Source organism: Egretta garzetta, unplaced genomic scaffold (assembly GCF_000687185.1).
Source record: "Egretta garzetta isolate BGI_Z169 unplaced genomic scaffold, ASM68718v1 scaffold831, whole genome shotgun sequence".
NCBI lineage: Eukaryota > Metazoa > Chordata > Aves > Pelecaniformes > Ardeidae > Egretta > Egretta garzetta.
In genome coordinates this window covers 47,401-72,064 of record NW_009258711.1, presented here as the reverse complement: position 1 = coordinate 72,064, position 24,664 = coordinate 47,401, and the positions used below count along the sequence as shown (strand labels likewise).

Below are 24,664 nucleotides of genomic sequence, written 5' to 3'. Positions count from 1 at the left end.
TCCCCCCCCCCCCCCCCCCTCTCTCTGAATATTTGAAATGCTACATTGTGAATATATGGTTGTCTTAAGTAAACTTTTCTTTTTCCCTGTCATTTTCATTAGAGTTTTGCAGAATCTCCACTAATGGTACATTTTATGATGAACCTTTGTTTACTTTCAGAGCCCTGGGTTTTTTGGCTTCCATTTTTTTCTGACAATCTGTGTTTATACAGATAACGTGATCTTGGCAAAGCATGTAGTGCTGTATCTTTGCAAAAGCTGGCTGGTATTTCAGATAGGGAACAAGTGGAGAGCTCTCAGGCCATTGATGATTAAGGAAGCATTAAGTAAACTATCAAGCAAGTACATTTTCCTGAATTATAAAGATAAAACGTCAACGTTGCTATCGTAAATTATTCAACAATGTGAAGCATTAAAATAGGGTTTAAAAAAAAATGTATTCTTCTTTTTAAATACTTCAACCCTTCTATCAAGGAATAACAGAAACTGCAGTATTTATATATATGCTAATTGAACTCTAAATCATTACTTGATAGGCTTGTGAATGCATTTATATAGTTTGGGTTTTTAGAATATTAGTATTTAATTAAACTTTTGCATACAGAAATCCCTTTTTTTCAAATATTTCTGTGGCACTGTCTCACAAGATTGTTGCTTGGATGTCTCAGAGGGTCTTTTTCATGTTTTATTATATTGCATTATGTAACCAGGCCCCGATTGAGTAAGGATTTATAAATGTGATTTAGTTCGTGCACAATGCCCATTTGTAGCCATGTTGAATTTGTATAGGAACTAAGCTGGGGGGCAAGGAGGGAGGTGGTGTGGTTTGGGGTGTTTTTGTTGGTTTTTTTAAGGCAGGTTTTCTATTAGCTGGTTTAGAGCTTCAGGCTCTAATCTTGCCTAGGATTTTAGCTGCTCCTGCAATACCAAAGAAAACTTAAATAAAAATACAAGACTTATGATATAGATTGCATTTTGTGGAATTATGTTTTTCACAAACAAAGGTAATTGAATGTTAAACCCTTCTAAATAGTACCAATATTCCAGGTTTCTGTAACTGACGTGTCATTGTAAAGAGCTACCTTTGTTTCCTCTGCAAAACTTCTAAGCACTTTTCCAAAGATGGGGAGTGGGGAGTGTGGGAAGCACCACCAAAATCCCCTAGAAACCCGTTCACCTTGAGGAGGGAATTTGTATATGAAATTTGCATCAGGTCTGGCAAATTGATATACAATTTCTAAACTGAAGCTGAAAAAGCAGGGTAGGCTGAAGATGAAGAGAGTCTGGAAAGTCTAAAAGAGACACTGGCATCTATTGCTCTTGACTGTTCAGTAGAGATTGCTGATTCACTCTGACTTAAATGTTATCCTGTTTACATGCTGGCAGTTATTTCTGCAAAGGGCTAATTTGTTGAAGCACATGTTTTCAGATTCTCTTCAGGTAGTGTGAAAGCTGGGATAGAAGTAAGGGGATAACCTCATTCATCCAGATGTTTTCACATTTTTCATGACTGTCTCAGATTATATTAGTCTCCCTCCCCCGCATTTTTCACTGAAAAATGTTACAGGAAACAAGGTCATGAGTGTTTTATCATGCAGCATATTATGCAATGTTCTTGTCCAAGACCATTTTACCCTTTGCTTTTGTCAGGTGTTGAAAACGGAGGAAAGAAACCAAAGAACCCACAAAAGTGGGAGCAGTGGCGGAGACATCTTATAAATACAATATTGTGAAGAACATAGAGGCTCTCTTTTTGTTTTCTCTTTTTGTAGGCAGAAAAGGTGGCTGGGGTTGTGATTATGTTCTCCGTGTGATTATGTTCTCCATAAAGTACCATGAAGAACATGTATGGTGTGTATCATGTATGGTAAAGTGTAAAATTGTACTTTTAGTCTCTAAAGGTAGAGATTTAGAAGTTTGACTGAGAAGAGTAGTCTCAGTCATGATATTCTGGTTGTTGAAACTGGAGACACCTTTTCATCTAGAACAATACAGCAAAGAGGCAGAGCGATACTGTTCTGTGCAATTATTTCTCACTATACATAAGGTGACTGCAAATTTCCTTAGTCTGTCTTTGAGGATTGAGTAACAGTTTTTTCTTAAGCTATTCTGATACTTGGCCAGTAATCAGGTTCTTTGTATACTTCGTTCACTTTTTTCCCCCCATTTTTTTGATGCTACTGAATTCAAGCTGTGTTGGAAGAGAATAAGCCACAAAATAAACGTAAGTGGCTTAACCCACAGAGGGGAAAGAAGGTTTTTAAACGTTGTTCTGACACTTTTTGTCTTTACTTTGGCTCTTCGTCCTTCTGTGTACCTCCTCCTTGCCTGTGAGAGACTAGCGGTGTCACTACCCTTCCCCCTCCCACCTCCCCACCACACAGCCTTCTGCTTCTGGTGCACAGGAAGAAAATTCTAGCTCTTCAGCCCTCATGAGTTTCTGTACACAGTGTAAACACATATGACAGTTACTGTAGAGGCAGTAGTTTTACTAACCTCTGAGGAGGGAAGTTGCCAGACTGGGGAAGTGAGATAAGAGGGCGAGAAAAGGGAGATGACAAAATTGTGAAGGAAGGTCCAAAAGAGTTTGACTTTTAAAAATCCAGGTCTTGGGAAAAGCTTCCTGAACAACCGCGAGCTGGGCAATTTATCCTAAAAGCCAATAGCAACTGGGAAGAGTTATGACCAGTTTTCCTCACAGGAACTTTTGCTGTGAGAAACCCTTTATCTTCTGTGAAGGAAGAGAACCTTGTATTTTCTACCACGATATAACTCTGCTTGATGAAACTGTTGCATTGTTATTTGCCTAGAAGATACGTTTTTATAGACTCGGAGCTCCAGAGCACTCACATAGTTGGAGAGGATAAAGAACTTTCTTGAAGGTCTGACGCCCTTCAGAAGTACCAATCTACATCAAGCGGTGGGTCCTGGCTGTTCTCTTTCTTCCACAGTTAAGCTGTTGGGAGCAGATATTTACCCAAGAAATCCCTGCCTGCCACAGGAAAAGGGACAGGTCTTTGGAGGCTGAGAGAAGAGTAGAAGTTTTGAAACCTTTTCCATTGCGATACAGACAGTGGTGTCTGCTCTGTCACTGTTCATCACTCTGACTGCAATGTGAAATGTGTATGACTTCTGATAGCTTAGTGTAGCCTGCTTGGTTCTTGACAGCAGCTGCTAAACTGGCATCTGTTTTGTAACTGTTGATGCTATTCTTCGGCAATGCAGTATGGTAGCAACAACTGTTGGTTCACGTTTTGACAAATCCCTCTACAATTATGACACTGGGAATTGCATTTGGAAAAGGATAGCTTGCTTCCTTCAGAAGTGCCTTCCAGCATCACCTCCCCACTGTCTCAATCATGCAATGTTTAAGAAAGCCAAGCAATTTGACAGACTACTTTGCTGCTGCTGCTGCTGTACTTTTTGCTTTTGTTTGCACTTTCAATATTTATTTTAGGCTGTGAGTGTAGCTATAACTGTCATATATATTCCCTAGAGGTCGTTGAAGGGTTTTTCCCCTAGACGGTGTTTTGAACAAAAAAGCCTTTTAATAGAAAAACACTTCTTTCTGTTTCTGTGGTGAGTCAGAATATTTTTTCCCACTTTGAAATGCGATTTTTTTTTTTTAACCTTTTTTATTGTCTCCTAATTTCTTGGTAATTCACTGGTAGTTGTTTTTACATAAAGCCAGTGCTTTGATTGTTCAATGTAGGACACTGGTTCTACCTTTTTTTGCTACCAAAAGCCACCAGGCAGAATTAAACTAGTAGTGAGCAATCATCAGAAACACTTTTTACGATGAGTTAATTTGTTTCATGCACACAGGAACATTTGCAATTCTTTTTTTATGTCTTTTTGAAAGAAGTCGAAGAATCAGGTAAGAAAGACCTATGGTCTACTAATCAACCCATATTTCATGACCTGAGCTAGTAAACTGAATTTAGTTTTCAGTACAGTTCACAAAACAAAGTCTAGTATGATGTGGTGTACTTGTGAAAATATCACTTAGTCCTAATTTTGCTGTTGTCATCTTTTATTGCATCACTGTAGAAGAATTTGAGAGATATGTGTAAGGGAATCATGAGAAACTGGTGACATTTTTCACATACTTGATGCAAAATGTCTTTCTGATCTATTGTGGTTACTTTTCCTGTGTCCTCTGTGCATATAAAGCTGTGCAGATAATGGTGGCTCTGAATGGACTGAGGATCCTCAGATGCCACTGCCTCGGGAGATAATCTTTGCCAAAACAATTGGGCAACCATTTGAATTGCTTGGAAATTTTCTGATGAAATAGTCTCTTGCTGAAATTTATCAGCATGGTGAAATGGAACAGTTTGGCAGATATGGATCGACTTTGGCAAAAGTTCTGATGGAACCTAAGCAGAGCTGTTGCCTGTGCACAGGTCTTTGACTTGATTGCTTTTCTGGTAACTCACCTACTTGGCATGTTACTGTGATGCTGAGGCTTCTAGGATGTATTGTTTGTTCTGCTTTTCCGATAGAACCCCCAAGTAGCTTTAAACTTCCTGGGATAAGCTAGACCAAGAGCTTCATTCTGTTGTGAAGAATTTAGAAATCCCAATTCCACTCCACCCCCCACGCCCCTTCAATTCCTAATCAGAATGAAATGACTAAAATCCTCATACTAGCAGCTTCTATCCACTTAGTCCCTATGTGTCATGCAAGCGGATCAGGCCAGGATCATTACTCTTTCCTTGTGCAAAAGTTCATGGACTCTTGCTGAATTGCTGATACAGGCAGTGGTTTGCCAAGTGAAAACTGTAAGCAAATGTTATCTTTGCTTCCCCATTTTTTTTAGTGTATGTTTTGTTATTGATATGTTAGCCTGTCATCTTCCTTCTGTATCTGCTTGTTACCATGTGCATTCAAATTTTGACATATTAAAACCCTTGTGTGATGTTAATGTTCAGCTGTTGAAAAAGGAAAATTCCTTTGGAGTCGGTTAGCTTTTTGTAATTGTTTCTTGTATGAGCAGTTGTTTTTGTGTGTCAGAGGCTTTACCTTGTGGCAGGGCAACTTTTAGATCCCCCAATAGGCAGAGCATGTAAGAAAAAGACCATGAAAACTGAAGACATAATCTTTCTCTATGAAACATCATTAAATATGTCTTAAGACTATTTTGTGTTTTCATGAAATATTATCTGGGTAAAGATAATGGAGTTTTCTTAATGCAGAAGATGATGCATTTAAAGCACAGGTTAACTTTATGTGTAAAGTTGGCATCTGTGGTCTAAACAATAGAAAAAGTTCTTGGATTTTCCAGATTGCTTAGTATTTTTAAAGGTATTGTTGAGTACTTTGATAAAGTTGCTCAGAAGAATGTCGTCTTGTGAGTATGTGGTGAAAAGGTGTGAATCTGTTCCTATAAATTTTTCTTGTGAAATACTAGATGGTGTAGTGTGTTATGACTGAACAAAGATTTTGTAATCTCTTGTTGGTCCATTAAGGAGCAGCAGCATTTCTGCATATGCTGATGTTTTAAAAATACAATACTTTATTGCCTGTCAAAGTAGCGTATGCATTTGGTTCCTTGAATTTAGTATACTTCTGTGTTTAATAAAACCCCACCGAAACAAACCTGCATCCACAAAGCAAATCAGACCAGATATGCAAGGAATACTGTATGTTGTATGCAGAATATGAATACTATTGTCATAATTTTAAGATTTTAAAGTTTTCATAGCATAACAGGCCATGCTTGGTGCATGTTATGAGAAAGTTTAGTTGTGCTCCATTTGTCTGTATATTGAAACTGAACTGTGAAGACTATCATTAAATCTTAAGTGTAAACCAAACAAGCTAACCAAAACAATTAGAAGTGGGAAACTGACTGACTTCTCTTTTTAGTCTAATCTTGGTTTTAGAGGTAAAAATATTTTGGTGGTCTTGTTACAAGACACGTAATACTCTTTAGAACTTACTGATGTTCTCCCATTACTACTGACTAGTGTAAGACCTGTTAGCACGTTTGTGAAAATTTTCCAGTCTCTTACCTACAATCCTAACCACCTACCTACCATTACTTGGGAAAGGCTTTCATGATTGATGTTTACCATGTGCATTCAAATGCCTTGAAAGAAGGATGTGTGTATAAGCAGATGGGAAGTGTGCACATTTCTGTCATCTTCAGTTTAAACATCACGTCCTAGTCTACTCAGAAAAAATATCTTGAGTTGCTGGGAGACAACCTGTGTCTTCAAGTCCTTACTTAACAACAGAAAATATTATTTTGATCTTTCTCCTCTCTTGCTAGTAAATTGAGTGTTCAAGGTACTCAGTGACACAGGCAAAATAAAAACTATATTTATAGGAATTCTGAAGGCTTGCTGAGAAGTAACTGTTTCACGTTGTAGAACCCCCTCTACATAACAAATTCTGTATTGTGTTCTTTGCAGGTAATGGTAACTTGGAGGTTATGGACAATTTATTTTGACTGAGTTTTATTAGACTGTTAAGTCCATTTTAGAATTGAGCATTTAAATCCTTGCAGCTGCTGGAAGTGTAAGCTGGTGTAGACTTGAACAAATTGGAGGGAAGGAGGAAATGGGGGAGCTAGGGCTAGGTCGCTGTCAAGATGGTGCACTGTCAGACTGGTACAGCCAGGAATGTAGGTAACATTCTTTGCAACTCTGGTGCTAAAAGAACAAGTTGTGTCAGATGAGGCTTACTCAGCCTGAAAGTATGTAAACTGAATAGTTTTATAAGGTCTTGATGCAGATCCTATAAATAGGTATGTCTGTAAATGTGTGCAGAAAAAAAGTGCTTGAGTCTCTCTCTCTCTCTCTCTCTCTCAAAAAAAAGACAAATATGTTACTATAACCACTGTGAGACTGTTCAGCTTGGAGTTCATCTCCAAATTCCGTTGCTTTCTGTTCAGAGCAATGAGCTGCTGTTTCATGAGCAAGTGATCATTTTTCTGTTTGTCATGTGAAGGATAGACTTGGTGTTAGGCTGCTTTATCCAATTTATGCATTTGAAATGCAAGCTGCAACGTCACTGAGCCTATTCAAAATACTACAACCCTTAATTCCACTGGGCTCTGCTAGGCAGAGAGTAGAAGTGGCTTGAGTTCTTAGCTTAACTTGGTTTATCCCATCAGTACACCAGCAGCTGTCTCATATAGCTAATGATGTTATGCAATTGATCTGGAGTTTATGGAAAACCTACACAAGTAACTACAGTGAGGTAAATCTTCATGCGATTTTGCTCAAAGTCAAGAGCCTGACTGGGAATGGTGAATGCAAGGCAATTCTGAGCATGGAACAGTACTTTTAAAATAGAAAATAATTTAGAATACCCAGCAATGCCCCTTGGTTTGAAACCTGCATGAGCAGGTGGTGGTTCTGTGCTTCATTTGAAGCCGGTGCTCTCAGATCAGTGTGCACGGAATGCATGCTCAGTAGGTCAGTGATAGACTGCTCTGCACCAAGCAACCTCCCTGCTCCCCCTCCAGCACTGTAATACGGGTCTGGAAGACTTGCATTGACTGTAGTGGATTTTGGATCAGATCTTAATTGGCTGGCTAGACAGCATTTGAAGGAGAATCCCTGGAGGTGCATACAAAATACACATCTGTCCAAACAAGGCAAACCTGCTTATCTCTAAAGCCAGTATTGCAAGGGGAGAAATGCTAATCATTGCCGTAACAGTCTGACTTCTGTGGGGAGAGAAGCTGAATTTACCGCTCATTGAGATGGGTTCCTTTTTCTTGGGGTATTGATGGTAGACTCAGAAGATACAGCACATAGTGCTGGGGGAATTGCGTTGATTACTTTCTCTTCTTCTGTCAAGGGAGAGTTCTGTCTGAAGAGTCATCAAATATAAAGCTTGCAGAGTTCTCCCATTCAGAATTCTGTCCCCTTTAAACTTCTACTATATTTTTTCCCTTCTATTTAGTTTTACAATTCATTTTTGCTTCTCTGTAAAGCCCTTTCCTATGTTGGGAGAGTCACAACAGGGAATTTAATGATTTTTTTTTTTTTCCACTGGTGCAGGAAGCTGCTGTTGTGCTTAAACTCTTTCAAATGGTGTTTTTTGCAACCACAGAGATGTTGTGCAAAGAGAGCAAGGGTGGGTGTGCCCTCATCCTTCCTGCTACAAGACACTTGGTGTTAACTTCCACTTGAATTGAAATGAGTGGCTGTTGTAAGTTTTCAAAAGGAATTAGTTGTTCTGGCTAAAGGGTGTTTTACTACATGAAGTGAACATAACATGTCTTTCTAACTACTTTTCCTTTTTTGTTTCTCTTTTCTTCATGTAATGCTATCAATCAGTTCTTAAACTGATGCTGTGCTCACAGAAAAGAAAAACATGATGAGTGCAAAAAAATAATATTGGTAATTACATTTCAAGTTAGCTGTCTATTTCATGCACCAATTTCTTGCTAGAACTGAGAAGCAGTCTCTGATAGTACCAAAAATTACAGAGGTGAATTCTTAAATAATGATGCATTATGTATTGTTCACAGCCATTAACTTTTTTAATACTAAGTGTGTTTTTTATTGCAGATACGTTATGTTCTACCACTGCTTGTGTGCCTGCTTTGTCTGACCTCCTGTGGATACCATCAGCAAGTGGGTGACTTGTGATGTGCTTATTTAAAGGGCTTCATCACTCTCATGTTTCATACAGAGTTTTCTCAAGTGATAAAAGGTAATTAACAGTTGGGGATTTATCTGTAGTGAGATAATGCTCTGATTTTTAACCTCCAAAGTTGTATGTTTGAAGTAGTATAGCTTAAGATCCTAGCTCTGGAGGTTTTCCTAGAAACCCAACAAAAAAAAAAAAAAAAAGACAGACCTAAACAGAGGTGGAGGAGGATTATTTTCAAGAAGAGAGTTTAGATTTTGCAAACTGGTAAAATTAATTCTCAATAACGTGCATTGGAGGTAGAGACAGTGACAGAGAATTGCATCTAAACATGTTGCATTGTAGATGCTGGTGCTTATTGCAGATGTTGGTGCTTGTGGTTAGAGCTGTATGGGGAATGATTAAACTCATCCTTTAGAAGCTGCGACTTGAAATATTACCCACATTAGGAACATTAACATTATCGTATTGGATCAAATCCTCTGTTCATCAGTACCAGAATCAGATCTTTTATAGTTAGTAACTTTGACCTGCAAATCAAGATATTTATATTCCACCCAGATTTTGTTACACATTCTTGTTACGTGTATAAATGGACAGGCCATTTTTCGCTTTCACTGGGTCTTGATTAGGTCAGACCTCTACTTTCAGTTGTTGACCTGATACATAGCTCCTTTTTGGCAAATACTTCCGTGGTACTGTGAGCAACTTAGCTACAGAAGTTCCATTCCGGGTATTTTAAATCCTTTTATACAGCTGTGGGAATTCTTAACAGACCATTTACATTCTTTACACAAACACAGAAATTCTTTTCAATTACATTATGATAACAAATCTCTTCCGTATACCCCAGAAAATGATATGTAAGTATGTTCTGCAAACCAGTAGATTGATGTCTTACAGTATATTTTAGTCTCAAATTGCTCAACTTCTACAATGGTCAGAACAATAAGTCATATTTTAAATGTTCTGGATGAACAGCAATTAAATTTTTTTGCCATGTTTAATGTTTCTGCTGTGCTGATGCAATGCCCTCTGGAAGGAGCAAAAAAGGGAAAACCAAGTGTGTTCCATTGGAGACTTGTCTGCTAAGAAATACAGGTGAAAGCAGTTTTGTTAATGATGAGCTCTTTCATACCATTAGTGAGTTGTGACCATGTGTTTCAATTACTGCACTTGTGAAGCTCTATCCATAGAACTAGTTTACTTGGATGTATAGGATAAAGGCCAAGAAAATGGGTTTTCTATTTTTCAGTGAAGAAGCTGATTTAGGGGTATTTTTTGCTTTCACCTGTCTGTTTCATCAGCACTTTGACAGAAAAGACAAACTTAAAAATTATTTAAATTGATATGGTGACAAAAATACACAAATAGTATCTGGAGACTTTTCACATTGTTGCATGGAACCTTTGAAATTAGTGCAACAAAAAGAGCAGAGTAGAGTATTCTGTTACAGTCTTTACTTTGCATTTTTTACTGCACTTTGTTAATAGTTGACGTTCTTAGCTATGAGTAAACAAGGTTCCTTTCTTGGTTTATGGAGTTTTTTATATGGAAACAAGGAGGAAATTATAAGGGGTTTTTTGAAATGGCAAATGTGTTTGTAAATACATGAACTTTATGAGGGAGATTTAGGCACAAGCATGCCTATTTAGTTCACTTTTGAAATTGGCCAGGTTTTCAATTAGTTCTAGAAACAGTATTTCCATTCAGTGTTGGATAGAGGTAATAACAAGTGACCAAGATTAAATGACCTGCCAGTTCAGGTGAAGGTTTATATTCAACAGAGAGTTAATATTAGAGTATGTTAGAATAATTACTGTGGTAATTAAAGAAGGCTTCCTTTGGAGATTAAAGCTGCGAATGTTTTATATAAGTGAGTGGTAGAGCACAAACATTACATCTTGCATATTGTTTACAGAGGTAGTGAGAAATCTTTTTAAATATTATGTTTCTAGTGATGTGGTGGTTATTTTCTTCAAAGAACCCATCAAGGAATTCTTGTCTGAAATCCATTTTGTTCCATAATTGAACACTTACTGTGCTGCCTTTGCAGCTGAAAGCACAAATCATCTTATTTAAAGGTGCTGGCTCTATAGGTGGCTGGCTCTATGAATGAGGAATAGGAAATCCATATGTTCCCCTAGATCAGGGCCCAAAGATTGTAGTCAGTGATGCTTGAACCTAGAAGTTCAGATTTATATGTCTGTGATACACTGGCTCTTTGGGTTGCTTAGCTTGGGAAATAAAATGATGCACTTTTCTCTTGGTGATGGTGCCTATCAGAATTACCATCATGGTGGCATAGTTTTATCCTCCCATATGTGTAACTGAATATTTTTGTCTGTGACATAGCTCATGAAGTTAAGTATTTCCTAATTTAAGATGTTTAGACGTTTTTTCTGCTGATTTAACTATTGTGATCCATTTCTGTAGCACAAGTCATCTCTAGCCCACATAAACGTATGATCATACACTCATCCTTTCATCAGTAATTGTAGTTAGGAGCAGAAAAGAAGAAAAAAAACCACCCAACACATGTTCCAAACAGCTCTTTTATGATAAAGCAACATATTTCAATATAAACAAAAACTATTGAAAATAGCACTTTAAGAATATAACACCCATCTGCCTACTCAAAATTATAAACATATGTTTAAGTTAAAACCTAACATTTTCATGTTCAGTATATTTATTGACTGTTCAGTATCTTCATCAATGACATACAGTAGGATTGAGTGCACCCTCAGTAAGCTTGGGGATGACACCAAGCTGAGTGATGCAGCTGATGGACTTGAGCTGGCTGTCATCCAGTGGGACATTGACAGGCTTGAGGAGTGGGCTCACGAGAACCTCATGAAGTTCCACAAGGCCAAGTGCAAGGTCCTGCACCTGGGTTGGAGCAATCCCGAGTATCAGTACAGACTTGGGGGTGAACGGATTGAGAGCAGCCCTGCAGAGGAGGACTTGGGGATATTAGTAGATGAAAAATGAGGCCTGAATTGGCAATGTGCACTTGCAGCCCATATCCTGGGCTGCATAAAAAGCAGTGTGGCCAATAGGTCAAGGGATGTGATCATTCCCCTCTACTCCACTCTGGTGAGCCCCCACCTGGAGCACGGCATCCAGCTCTGGGCTCCCCACCGCAAGAAAGACATGGAGTGAGTCCAGAGGAGGGCCACAAAAATAATCAGAGGGATGGAACACCTCTCCTGTGAGGAAAGGCTGAGAGAGTTGGGGTTGTTCAGCCTGGAGAAGGGGAGGCTCTGTGAAGACCTTACTGCAGCCTAAACTGTCCTATAGTTCTAAAAATAAACCAAATTTTTATAATTGGTGGCTTGTTTAGGCCTATTCTGCATTTTGAAAATATGAAATGCTGAATTGTAGGTGGTAGTTATTTGGAATCAGTTTTAATAAAAGCAAGCCTTACAGACTGTGGTCAAACCTTTTATCAGAAGCATGGATTATACTGATTAAAATTATGATGGAGTCACAGAGGAGCAAAGACATTCTTCAACTGGCTTTTGGAATATGCTGTCAATCTCATTTTTTTTAAACTTGTTTCTTTTTTAATTATCAAATACGTATGTGGTTATACATTGGGTTAATAGTATCTTTTTTTTTTTCTTTGATTTCATTTATCGGAGAGGATTTTTAGCTTGAGTTCCTTTTGAATAGACTTAAATGATTATACTGAAAGGAGGAGGTCTTGGAAGTCCTCCCATTTGTAGATACAAAACAAGTCTGCTTACTTAGAGTCTCACCTCAGTTAGCATGTGTTTTCTTTTAAGTATCTGCTTAAGACTAAAACTCAGCTGAATGTTGCTATTCCTTCCCTTTTCTTCATCAGTGCCAGTTTGCGACCTAGCTGGTTGTTTTGTTTAGTCTTGTAAGTTCTCAGTGCAATCTTTGTGTTTAAACTGAGTTACGCAGATGTCATTAAAGAGATTATTTTGGCTTTTTGGTTTAACTAGCGTGTTTCAATTGGACAGGTGAGTACACACTGTAAAATCCAGTGAGAGGTAATAAATCCTCTAGTTGGACTCCCAATTAATAACTTAGGTTTTCCTCTCACAGTGTCTGTTATTTTTCAGACTAGGGCTATATAGTAAATCAAAAGGGAAACTCACCTTTTGGTAAACCTTCTAAGCCATTCCCTTGTGCTCATCTGTTAATGTTTTTCCTGTATCAAAATGGTACTATCATTAAATAGTATTACAAGCAAAACCAAATACAGATAGTCAGTTAAGTACTCCTTACATTTCTTTTAGGCAAATGGTCTGAACAGAACCAAAACAAACAATGGCCTGTCTTACAATGACAAATATGGAAGGTACAGCAACTTCTACAGTCCACCAGAATGGTGACATCCATGGGAATACCAGTGCACACAAGCAGGCAGAACCATTGCTTCAAGTGTACCTTTATTATTCTCCTGGGAAGACAGGAGGAGATTACCTTCAATTTCCAGCTGGAGAATATGTTGCAGAAGAGATTTGCGCTGTTGCCTGTAAAGCTTGTGGTAAGTATATACATAATGGTTTTCCTAATGAAGGATTGAAATTCAGCTTAATGTGAGACGGTGTTCAATAATCCAGACCTCATCAAAATGGTGGCATTTTAGCTGAAATGCTAATCTCTGTGTTCTTTCAGAAGTAATCAGTATCAAAAGTAATTAGCACCAGACTGCAAACCTGTTCCTGTTGGAATGGTTGTGAAACTGAGATTAGAATTAGGTGATTGCCATCTTTTTTCAAATAATTTGAGAGTATACTATCCTTTACTTGGAAGTTTTCTTTCATTGAGCTGAAATATCGTTTGGATAGTTAAATCATAGCAGGAGTTGGAAATAACTTGAATTACTTTCTGATGCAACCCTGCAAGATAGATTGGTCCTGAAAGTTATGCATGTATTGTACATTATAAATGCTTAATCACTTTGCCGATGGAAACTGTTCTATTAGATATAACATGACTGCTTGGGGTGGGGGGGAATGTTTTTCATAATTGCTTAGGAAATAAAGTGAGTAAATTATGGTAGTATATTTGAAATAAGTAAATAAAACTTGTTTATATCCAAGAATGCCTTTGAATTGTTACATTTACCCGGAGTTTAACATGAACAGGTGCTGAGACCCATAGTGAAATAATTCAAGCATGCATTTTGGGCATGCATCTTTCTTCCACTGCAAAAGTAGGTTGAATTTGTGAATAAAAGAAAATTAATTCCAATAAATTTCAGATATTAAACTGACTGTCTTTTTGTTCCTCATGCATATGTGCACATACCCATGTACACAGTGTCTCTCCATATCTTCTTTTGGGCTGTCAGTGGTACAAAGCTGGATTTGTCTTTTAGCCTTCCGAGTGCTGCATTGCAGGTGCAAATGAATTTAAAAGAAGGGCTCATAATTCCAAATTTTTCTTTTCCAGTGGGTCACAAATATGAAGCTGCTGACTCTGACTATACATTTTGCTGTCTCTAGACATCTTAGGCTTTTGTGGTTTTGTCTTTCAATTGCTATATTGTTTTTAAATATGGTTTTAATGACTACTTTTGGGAGGGGTCTGTCAGTTTTTTCTGTGCTGTTGAATGACTTGTACTGACTGAGTTGCATGCTGTGAGCTGGTAATTTGCTCTGTATGCTAGTTTCATAAAGATCATTCTGGGTTTAAACCCCATTGTTCCTTGGAGTTGTTTAGGCGTGGCAGAGTCTGACTAAGATCCAAGTTTGTAGAGTTGCTCTCCATGTAATATGAGACCTGTGGGCAAGTAAGCACATATGGTGAGTTCAGCAGAAGCACTGCCCAGGATTCATTTTGGGAGACCATGAGGAAGTAGAATGGTATTTAGAGGTTTGCAGAGTTTTAGCTGTGTGAGATTACGCTTCTCTAATGACCTTGTAGGTCTGAGTTTGAAAAACAGACTGGGGAGTGTTCTTGAAGTTAAGGTATCTTTTTGGTAACTCAAATCTAGATCTTCCAGATATCTTCCATTGTGTTCCCAAGGTTCAGTAGTCTCTTTTCTCTAGTGGAAGAAAAAAAAAATGTATTGTCTTCCTACTTTAGAAAATATGCCCATACTAATTTCTGTAATAAGGATAGATTTTGTGCCCATGTTTTTGAGATTCAGTTTTGCCTCTGTTAGGTTTATCAGCTTAGTTCAGACCCTCAAGTACAGCATCTAAAGGTGTTTAAGGCTGGGGTGGTGTTCTTCACTTTCTGAGCATTAAAGTGGTACTGAATTTTTATATTAGGTGATCGTTAATTTTTTTTAAAATGGAAATGCTGTGGTAGTCACTGAAGTATTGCTGAGGGACTGAAATAGAGAACAATTTTACTAGAAGTGGTGGGAAGAAATGCTTCTTTGTTTAACTTGGATATTCATGTACCAACTTGCCAGAACATTAAATTCATGAGGGCTTGTATCCATCAAATTCAGTATGTTCAAAATAACATGGTCTTTGAAAGACTGTATTGTATCATCAACCACTACATCTGGTGCTTTGCTTTCTATCTTACTAATTTTTTTTTTTTTTGTGATAGGGGAATAACAAGTAATCTGAACACAAATTTTTCAGTCAGTGAAAAATGAATGAGTCAGTTAAATGCTCACCTTCCAAAAAATCTCCCAACCTAGTCTGAATTCATTAGAATAGTAACTACCTTGGTAGTTTGATTAGCTGTTTCTACTGTTACTGCTGGTCTGGCCTTGTTTTTCTTCATTTTTCTCTGGCTTGAGTTTTCCTTGCTCTAAGTTTTCAGCTGTTTGTTCAAGTTACGATTTTTCTTCGCCTTTCTTCGACACCAACCCTAGGGAGATATTTATGTGCGATAATCAAATTATCTCCAAGTCTTCTTTCTGGTAAAATTTAAATTGATTGATTTCTTTAGCTTGAATGTCATGTAACTTTTAATTTTTTGGCTGTCTTCTGCACTTTCTTCAGTTTTGTCATCAATCCTTCTCAAGGCTTCTAGCTTTCTGGGGTACCAATTTCTGCTTTGCTGATATGGCTAGTACCTAGCTGCTAGATGTATCCTCTTATACTTGACTGTTTTAAAAAAAAATTGTATGAATAGTACTCTTCATTGGTTTTATATTTGTTTCTATTGTTTCAGCATTCTTCACTAGAGTTTCTGAAGTATATCAGTAGTGATTTATACTTGTATAAATAAAATCTTTTATCATATTGAGGCTTTATCCTTGTAGAGCTGAGGTAGACTAAGTCCTCTGAAGAGGGGTTTCTGCCTGGCAGCTGCTATGGCAGTATTAAAATACCTTTTTCTCAATGGAATTTTCAACTTCATTTCTTTCTAAATTGGTGGAAAAGGCCTAGATGGCTGCAGGTTTTTGTTCTCTTTTGTAACAGTTATTAGTACTTAAATCATGAGGTACCACTTCATATTAGTTTCTGTTTTTCTAGGAGGTTTTGTGGTTGTATGGCAGAACATGCAGGTCTGCAAAGCCTATACAGTCGAATAACGTTTATGTTGGCAAGACTCGTCTTTCAGAGTTAGCCATGAATCGGGGTGCTTCATAAAGAAGAGAGTGGTTCAGGTAGTAGGCATGTCCAAAATACAGCAAACTTGGTAGTTGTTAATGAACTTTTTCTGTGATCTGAGCAATTGTTAGATCTCTTGATAGCAGAGCTGGTTACATCAAAGTATGGCTGTTTGGTTTTGGTGGCAAGCAGGACTGGATGTAGGCAAACATCAGCAGTCACAGAGTCAGTCTTGTTATGTAGCTTTTACACAGTTCAAACAATTGAAGGTTTTCCAGTCTATGCTAACTTGACTTTAGATCTGTTGTATATGGCATGTATTGGCTATATAAATATTGGTCTGTCTAAATATTATTCTGCAGTTGCATGCCAGTTTGAGGCATGCATGCAGAAGTTAAGTCTCTTATTACTTTTTTTAAAAATCAACTTTCCACTTTTTGAAAAATATAATAAATATGAAAGTTTTTGGAGGTTCATTTTTTTATACGGAAAATTGTCTGAATGTAAAACTGAACGTCTAACCAGAAATGGAAGAATAAATGAAGTGTCTTGAAAGAAAAGTTTAAATTGACTAGTCGGTTTTGTGTTTCAGCTCTTGAATGTTAACTAGTATGTTAATTGCCATGTAAAAAATTCTACATGTCACACCAAAACCAAGGGAAGTCTTTGCTCTCAGTCTAAGAGAGAAAGTGGTATTAGAGGAACTATCTGATGGTAGAAATGAAATATGATGGAGAAATTGTTTCTAGAGGTTACAGAATCAATGTGTTAGATGTGTCTTCTAAATTCAGTATCAGAGACTTCTTTTCCCAGATCATGATCTTAAACCCTTTCATTTTTGCCTCTATCTTAGATAACCTTAAATGAAATTTCTCTTTTTAAGCTGTTTTTAATATGTTTACACCCAGTTTATAAAAATATCAACCAGTCAAGGCACTTTGAATACAAGTAGTAGTAATGGTTAAGGAAAGCCACCAGAGTTGATGCAAGAGAACGATAATGCAAGCTTGATGTGATATTTTACAAAATAATAAATGTGATTGCTTACAGAATAACTATAAACTTTGTTTATAATTTTTATTTTACTCAAAGTGTAAATTATGAAAAAAACCCCAACAACAAACCCGTAGAAATCTCTGGTTAAAAATTAGCAGGTGTAATTGAAAATAACATGAACTGAATTTTGTTGTGTTGTAGGTAAATCAGATACAGGCTTCTGGGAACATCAGAAGTCTTTGAATTTGAATCTTGAATGTATTTATCTGTACAGATAAAGAAGGATGCGTTATATACTATATTAGTGTAACTATGCTATACCAATAATTTTGTAGTAAGATACTGCCCAGTCTCTTGTAAGTGGATTCAAGAGTTTTTACCATCAGATTAATTTAAAACCAAACCAAAACCAACTGTGGACTGTACACTGTAACTTACCAGAATAATACATTATACACAAGACCAGTATTACATGGAAAAATAATTTTCTTTTTATTTTTAAACTAAAAATTTGTTGATTTATTCCATTGGCTGAACAATACGAGTAAAAAGTACATGCATCACTTGTATGTATAATCCAAATTGTTACTGAATTAAATTTAACAAAGTGAAGATATTTTTATATTACGCTAAGCAAGTGAATTTGTAAATCAAAAAATGGTTAAAACAATTACAATTATAAGCAAGGCATTGCTTTGATGTTAGACAAATAAATTTGTGCTCATGTTCTTGAAAATCTTAATAAATTAGTAGTAAAGTATGCAGAGCTAGTGACTTTCAATGTAGCTATAACATTTAAATAACACACTGAAAAATATTTTGGGAAAGTGAACCAAGGAGCATAGTTTTGTTTAGCATCTTGCATATCTGCCATGGCTTGTCCCTCTGGTATATATGAACCCTAAATTTCTGTAGGACATATCTGACTTTGTTTATCTACTTTCTGACAGACTTGTGTTCTGATTTCCCCTTTCCTCTATTATTAGGATTGTTAAACCCTGAAATCTTAACTTTTCAATGGAACTAGAATCCCAAGAGGGAACCAGTTTGATCATCCTGACTGGGTTGCTGAGTTACAGGCAGCTAGCAGTTAACAAAAGACCTTGAGTTTGTTGAATTCTGTGTTGGTTTGGGGTTTGGGGTTTTTTTTAACGTTAAAATCCTGAAACTCCACCTAGGAACCTTTTAATTCCCACCCAATTGACTCATCTTATTTGCAAGTGTATTGGAAGTTCCATCATACTTTCCTTGAAAATGGCCTCCCGTAAAGTCGTAAGATAGCAGAGAATTTTTAATTATTACCAAAGTAGAAGTACCATTTCCAGACATTTAATGTGACTAAGCATTGACAGTGCCTGCAGTCAATTAAATATTTTCAAGGGAGTGACTGTGTTGAATAATGTGATGATTGTGATGATCTGTAGCACCTCTTTGCTTGTGTGGTTCAGAGGAGATTCCCTGTAAACAGATGGAGAAGCAGATTGATCCTTAACACGTTGAATTTCCAGAATTCACATGGCTCAGAGTTGTCATTGATTATAACTGTCCATTCTGAGTTTGGGGGGGAGAAGGGAGAGGAGTTAGTTTTGGGGTTTTTTTTCTTAACTGGTAGCCTTTCCTGAAAATCAGCACCCCATCCCTGCAAGGTGAGGGATGGATTAGTCAGAACTCTGGGCGATTCTGTTTTGCCAAGAAAGGAAACATAGGCTGTGATTAACTATTCAGGAAACATTTTGTTGACAGGATAGTGACATCAAATGTAGTGTCAGAGTTTGGTAAGCCTCCAATTTGTATGAAAGATGAGGGTAAGATACTATTTTTATGTAAGAAAAGCCAAGCAATTTTCCATCTGGTATGTGCAGGACTTAAAAGTTTTAGATAGCTTACTGGGTGGTTGTGTGTGACAACTGACTAATGCTTGTATTAGACTTTGAAAATTGGAGGTTTTTAAATTGTTTTTAATCATTAATTCCGTGCAACTAATTGTTTTCATCTGTATATGTCTAGTCTTACTAATATGCTTGAATTGACAGTTTCATAAGCCAGCATTTCTACGGTAGACTACACATGGCTTCCACATTTCGTAGCAGTGTCATGGCTTTTTATGATTTACAGTTCCTGGTTTTTATTTTTTCCTTACAGAGGGACGTTACCTAATGAAAACATAAGGTATGGTGAAAGGGTACCTAATGCCAACAAAGGAGGAAATACAGAAAACTGTATTTCCTTAGCTGCTTCAGGGTAAATGAAGTAGTGTGACTTGTCTGGATGTGGAGCTCTCAAATAATAATGAGGAAAGGAGGAAACTACTATGCAAATAATTTTTTTTTTTTTTTTTTTTTTTTTAGGCTTGAGGTAGAAGTTTGAGGAATAAATTTCTGCTGTGTTACAGCCTTCCATGATTTTACTTGGCAGTCTGTATAGCACGATGAGGCTCCTTTATTTAGCCTTATGTACTAAGTAAAACACGTGCCAAGAGATAGTCATGGTTTTGTCTTTGCAGTAGTCCAGAAAAATTATTTAATAGCCCTTGCTGGAGACACAAAGTGGAGAAGAATTCTGCTTTATTATGTCTGAGTCACTGTTTCCTCTCCTAATTAATCATTGATTGATTTGATAGCATGGTTAGTGCAGTGCAGAAATCTAAGGGAGGGTTTTTAGTACCTGTTGTGAACAGCTTTTCTGATTTTACTTGTGTTGAAAATACATTTCTCAGAAGTTCACTGTTGTAGACATGTCTAGGCTTCATCAGAAGACTTTGATTTCCACTGCTCCTCCCCCTCCACTCCTACCCCCAGTCTTTTGGTTTTCATTTTTTCTAGAGAAAATGTAAATACTGCAGTTACCATTAGCTTGAGAAGTCTCTGCAATTAATAGTGCTGGTAAGAATTACATGAAAAGAGGTGTTTCATGCCCCTCTGCTTTCATCAGACCTTTGTGGACAATTTTCAAGTCTGTAATAACGGGATTTGCTCTACTTGTGTACTCTCTGAACTTTTTCAAGTCTAGTAATATTCTGGCACTTACGCATAATTCTTAAGGGGGAGAAAAGAAGAAAAAGAAGAAAAGTATAACTTCTTGTCTTGAAAAATATGTATGATCTGTATGTCATTGAGCACTGGCAGCAAAAAGGTACAAGTTACCATTCAGAATTCTAAATTCTAAAGTATGAGGGAGTGCACAGTTTAATTTGCATACATAGGAAGACAGCAAAGAGGATTTGTTGTTGTTGTTAATGCCAACGTTTCTGAACGGGGAATTCCAAAGTCATGTTCCTTGCTTAGTTAAAGTTTCAGAATGGCAATAATATTATCTGGATTGAAATATCTGTGGGTTTTTTGGTTTGTTTTTTTTGAGAAGTGGGGAGGGGTGGTGGTATCTGTAATGTATTTGGTGAAATGCAGCAGCTTAACATTTGAATTTAAGAATATGACTTGGAAATTTTTTCTTGTTCAGTGTTCTTACATGGGATTGTTAATAGTTAAGGAAAGTGTATTAGTGAGACTTGGTAAATGTGCAGCATTGCCTTGAATGGTGTTTAGCATCTGGCTAGAATCCTGAAACAGGCTGGTGATTCACATGCATTATACTGTAATTGATCTGAAATTATTTAGGATACAGACACTACACAGCCTTAAAACTGTTAAGTCAGTTGTTACTGCTCTATAGACAACTGATCTGTAATGTAATCTAGTTGATCCCACTTCACACATCAAATGAGAAACATACTTGGTTGCATGGGGTAGATTTCTAACTCAATAAAATGGGCTTAATTTGATATTTCTCAAATATCTGATGGATCAAGTATGTCTTACTGCACCATAAATTTGCAACATCTAGATTTACAGCCAGTCTTCAGTTACTAATCCCTTCAGGGTTATTCCTTTGGGGGTTTTGTGGTTTTGTTTAGTTTTGGTTTCTCTTTGGTTACTTTACATAATTTTTTCCATTTCTGTAGTTTCCTGTAAGTCTGACTCCTTTTCATAGAAAATTGTGCATTAAGACCTGTAGTTCTGCTATATTTTGGTGAGCTTTAGTTTAAACAAGTGTTAGCTGATTAGCCTGTAGATTTCAGCATCTGACATCTGCACAACAGACCTCTTGTTCTTAGCCCTCTTACTGACTCCCTGCAGAGACAACCCCCATTTTGTAACAAATTTAAGCTAGTTGTTATTTAAGACTGAATTACTTCTTGTTCCAGAAGCTTATGCAGTTTTGTATGTGGAGTTGATTCATAGTTTCTAACTGATTGTCTTACATGCACTTCAGATGTCATGAAAAAAATTTGGGTCTGCCCCCTTCAGTAGTTACCTTGATGTTGTTCAGAACAGAAGGAAATAAGTAAAGGATTTTTTTTTTTTCCCTCCTGGTTTCTGTGTGAATTTCTATGACTTCATTCTAAGTCTTTGGGAGGGGGGTTGTGAGTACTTTGCCATTTCCCAGAATTCTTTTGTCTCTTAACATCATGTTAAGTTACTTTTATTGCCTTTATCAGTTATTTTTTCAATATTTTTTGCCTTCTTCCCCTAGAGTCTCTTGCTTTAATATAAAGTTTCCTTTCAATATGGTCTGCTGTGAGTTTCACACTGTAATTTTCATCCTATTCTCTGACCTCTAGACCTGTATCTCTTCCTGTCTTCAAATATATTTGTTGGTGGTTGAAGTTCATCCTTTCGTGTTGTCAGTTTCAGTTATTTAACTTGTTTTCCAAATTGTAGCTCTGGCATCAAGTGGGTGAATAACACTGCAGCATAGTACAGTGCTGTGGCATCTGTCTTATGTTAGGCTGTACTTTCAGCTGGGAGCTCCAAAGCCAAATTAAAATTCTGGTGCTGCTGAAGAGTTGATGCTCAACTGATTTCCATTGTTTGTGGTTAAGTAGGATTGCTTGCTAAGGGGAAAAAAGTATTTTCCAGTTTTGTTTAATTAACAAAATATGTTTGATTTTGTTCTGAACTGAGCTAACAAAATGTAAATGGCAGGTGTTTGTCTTAGTCATGGTGACTTTCTTGGTATTGCTTCTAATTTTTCATTGGTCTAAAAAATCTTAAAATCAATACCTAGATCTGTTTATGGAAAAAGTAAGGAAAAAGCTGATATACTGTTGTTGCTGTTACTAAACAGGGAGGCTAAGGAGGCATTGCATTGAATGCCATACAGGGAAAGTCTTGTAATCTAGCAGTGAAGTATATGATAACAGGTGAACACAGTCTGCAGTCAGAGAACATAAAAGAAGAATGAGAAGATAAACCAGCTAAGACAGTTTGCAGGTTATGGGGTGATGACTGCAGTACCATTAAAAGTGATAGAGCAGTGCAAGGAATAGTTGGAGAATATGTGCCAATCAGCTACTTTTAACCGACAATATCTTTTTTAATAAGGTTGATTCTTTGTGAAAACAATTTCCTATAAATGTTTGGGTCTGTTCTTTGCTTAGGTATCATGCCAGTGTATCATAACATGTTTGCACTCATGAGTGAAAAAGAGAGAATGTGGTATCCCCCAAATCACATCTTCCATGTAGACGAAGCAACCAGACTCATCCTAATTTACCGCATAAGGTAATCTAAATCAGATGTTACGCACTTTCCACAGTAAAACAAAACTATGTGAGAAAACACAACCAATAAGATATTTAGTTGAACTGTAGTTTCTCTAAGAAGTTCTGAACAGATTGTTGGTTATGTCTGGGTAGGAGATCGATAAAAAAATTTTTATTACATTCAAATAACATTTTATCAATTGTCTACATAACATATGTTTGCCATGTTGGATTCAAGAAACAATTAAAAATATAGCAGGAGTATTTCTCTTAATAATGAGGCATTTCATCTCAACATTCACCCGTTTAAAATTAGTGGCAGTTCTGAAATGCAGAGTAATTATCCTGTGTGGTCAGGCAGATGTCTGCAACAGAACCATTTTTCTCTGACCTGATTTTTGAATACGGATATCTAAAGCTACAGTCACAGTTTTCCTTATGTACAAGATTTTGTTTATTTGCATTGCATGATGTGGCCTGAGTGTTTCTTTAGGAACTGTCTCAAAGGAAACTGGAAGACAGTAACATAAAATTCTCTATATTCTGATTAGTGAGGATAACTTTGCAGAACTCCTTGTTCCTACCAGTACGGCATGTCTCCCTGCTCAAATGTTGTACTTTTCAGACACCAAGAACTGTATCTAAAGCCTTCTGTTGACTAACTGGGGCTTCATGTTGGTCCTCCAAACCAGCCAACACTAATTATATGTCTATGAAAGCTATAATGTCTAGTGTTGGTAAGGGAAAGTATCTGTTTATTGATATTTGCTTAAATATTTCCTAACAGGTTTTATTTTCCCCACTGGTATTGCAATGGCACCAGCAGAGCATATCGGTATGGCATTCTTCGAGGCGCAGAAAGCCCTGTTCTTGATGATCTTGTCATGTCTTACCTATTTGCACAGGTATGATTTGCTTGACTATTTCTTAATGCAGATTGGTAAAGGTTGTTAGTATTTATTCCCCTTCTCACCTTCTCATAGTAACTGTGTAGGCTCTTTTGACAGCTTGAAACTCACTCAAGGTGAAAATTACATTCCATGTCATATTGTGTCTTTGGAGAGACGAAGCTGAAATGGCAGTGGTGGAGAGAGCAGTGAGAGTGTATAGCTCTTTTCTTGTGCCACTACCGTGTGGAAGTCTTTCAGTGTGACTTTCATTCTGGACTGACACAATGTAGAGCAACATCCTCCCCATATGGACACTTCAGACAAAAAAACCCACCCCAAACAAATGAAAAAACCCACCCCAAACAAAGTTTTATTGATGAGCAGCAATGCTAAAGTTTTAATTTGCTTTCTTGCCGCCTTCTTTCTCAGTGGCGAGATGATTTTCTGGATGGATGGATACAGATGCCTGTTACTCACGAAACACAAGAAGAATGCCTTGGAATGGCTGTTCTGGATATGATGAGAGTAGCAAAAGAAAAGGACCAAACCCCACTGGCTATTTACAATTCAGTCAGGTGACTCCATACTTCATAACTGTATCGCACCTCTCTGATATCTAAACACAATGTTTTTGTACACTAGCACCTGGGAGGACATGTTCAGCTGTTGACAATTGGTTTATTCTAGCAAAATGATTCCATAAACTTACCTATAGTCTAAACTAGAAATTAATAGAAAGCTTGTATCGTGATGGCCATTCACATTTTTGGGTACATGGGTTTGGTTCTCTTACTGAGAGGTAAGGCAGTAGCCACTCGTGGGAAAGGTTGTAAGCAATAATTTGAGCTGGGAGAGACCTCTGGAGGTCAGCAGATCCAATCCCCTCTTCAGATCTGGGCCAACTTCAAAGTTAGATGAAGCTACTCAGGGCCTCATCCAGTCAAGTTCTGAAAATGTCCAGAGATTCAGAGTCTACCATATCTCTGGGCAGCTTTGTCCTGTGTATGATTACCCTCATTGAGAACAATCTTCTCTATCTCTAATGAGCCTCCTCTGTGATACTGTGTGTCTATTGCCTCTTGTCGTTTCACTGTGCATGTCTGAGAAGAGTCTAATTCAGT

The 24,664-nt window shown here is 37.2% G+C and overlaps 1 protein-coding gene across 9 annotated transcripts in view; it reads left to right on the top strand.

Moving 5' to 3' along the window:
* Nucleotides 1–24,664, top strand: part of JAK2 (Janus kinase 2) — a 91,912-nt gene that overhangs the window by 33,813 nt on the left and 33,435 nt on the right. For 3 of the 9 annotated variants that reach the window (XM_035888750.1, XM_035888752.1, XM_035888749.1), the window contains 5 exons: nucleotides 8,532–8,676; nucleotides 12,885–13,135; nucleotides 22,549–22,672; nucleotides 23,441–23,558; nucleotides 23,973–24,118. In XM_035888750.1, coding sequence (XP_035744643.1) covers nucleotides 12,916–13,135; nucleotides 22,549–22,672; nucleotides 23,441–23,558; nucleotides 23,973–24,118 — 608 coding nt within the window. In that variant the 5' untranslated portion in view covers nucleotides 8,532–8,676; nucleotides 12,885–12,915. Of the gene's footprint in view, nucleotides 1–1,828; nucleotides 1,852–2,483; nucleotides 2,921–3,854; nucleotides 3,878–4,685; nucleotides 4,785–8,012; nucleotides 8,170–8,531; nucleotides 8,677–12,884; nucleotides 13,136–22,548; nucleotides 22,673–23,440; nucleotides 23,559–23,972; nucleotides 24,119–24,664 lie in introns of those variants that run through there. The other 6 variants (XM_035888753.1, XM_035888748.1, XM_035888755.1 and 3 more) reach the window with 6 other exon arrangements.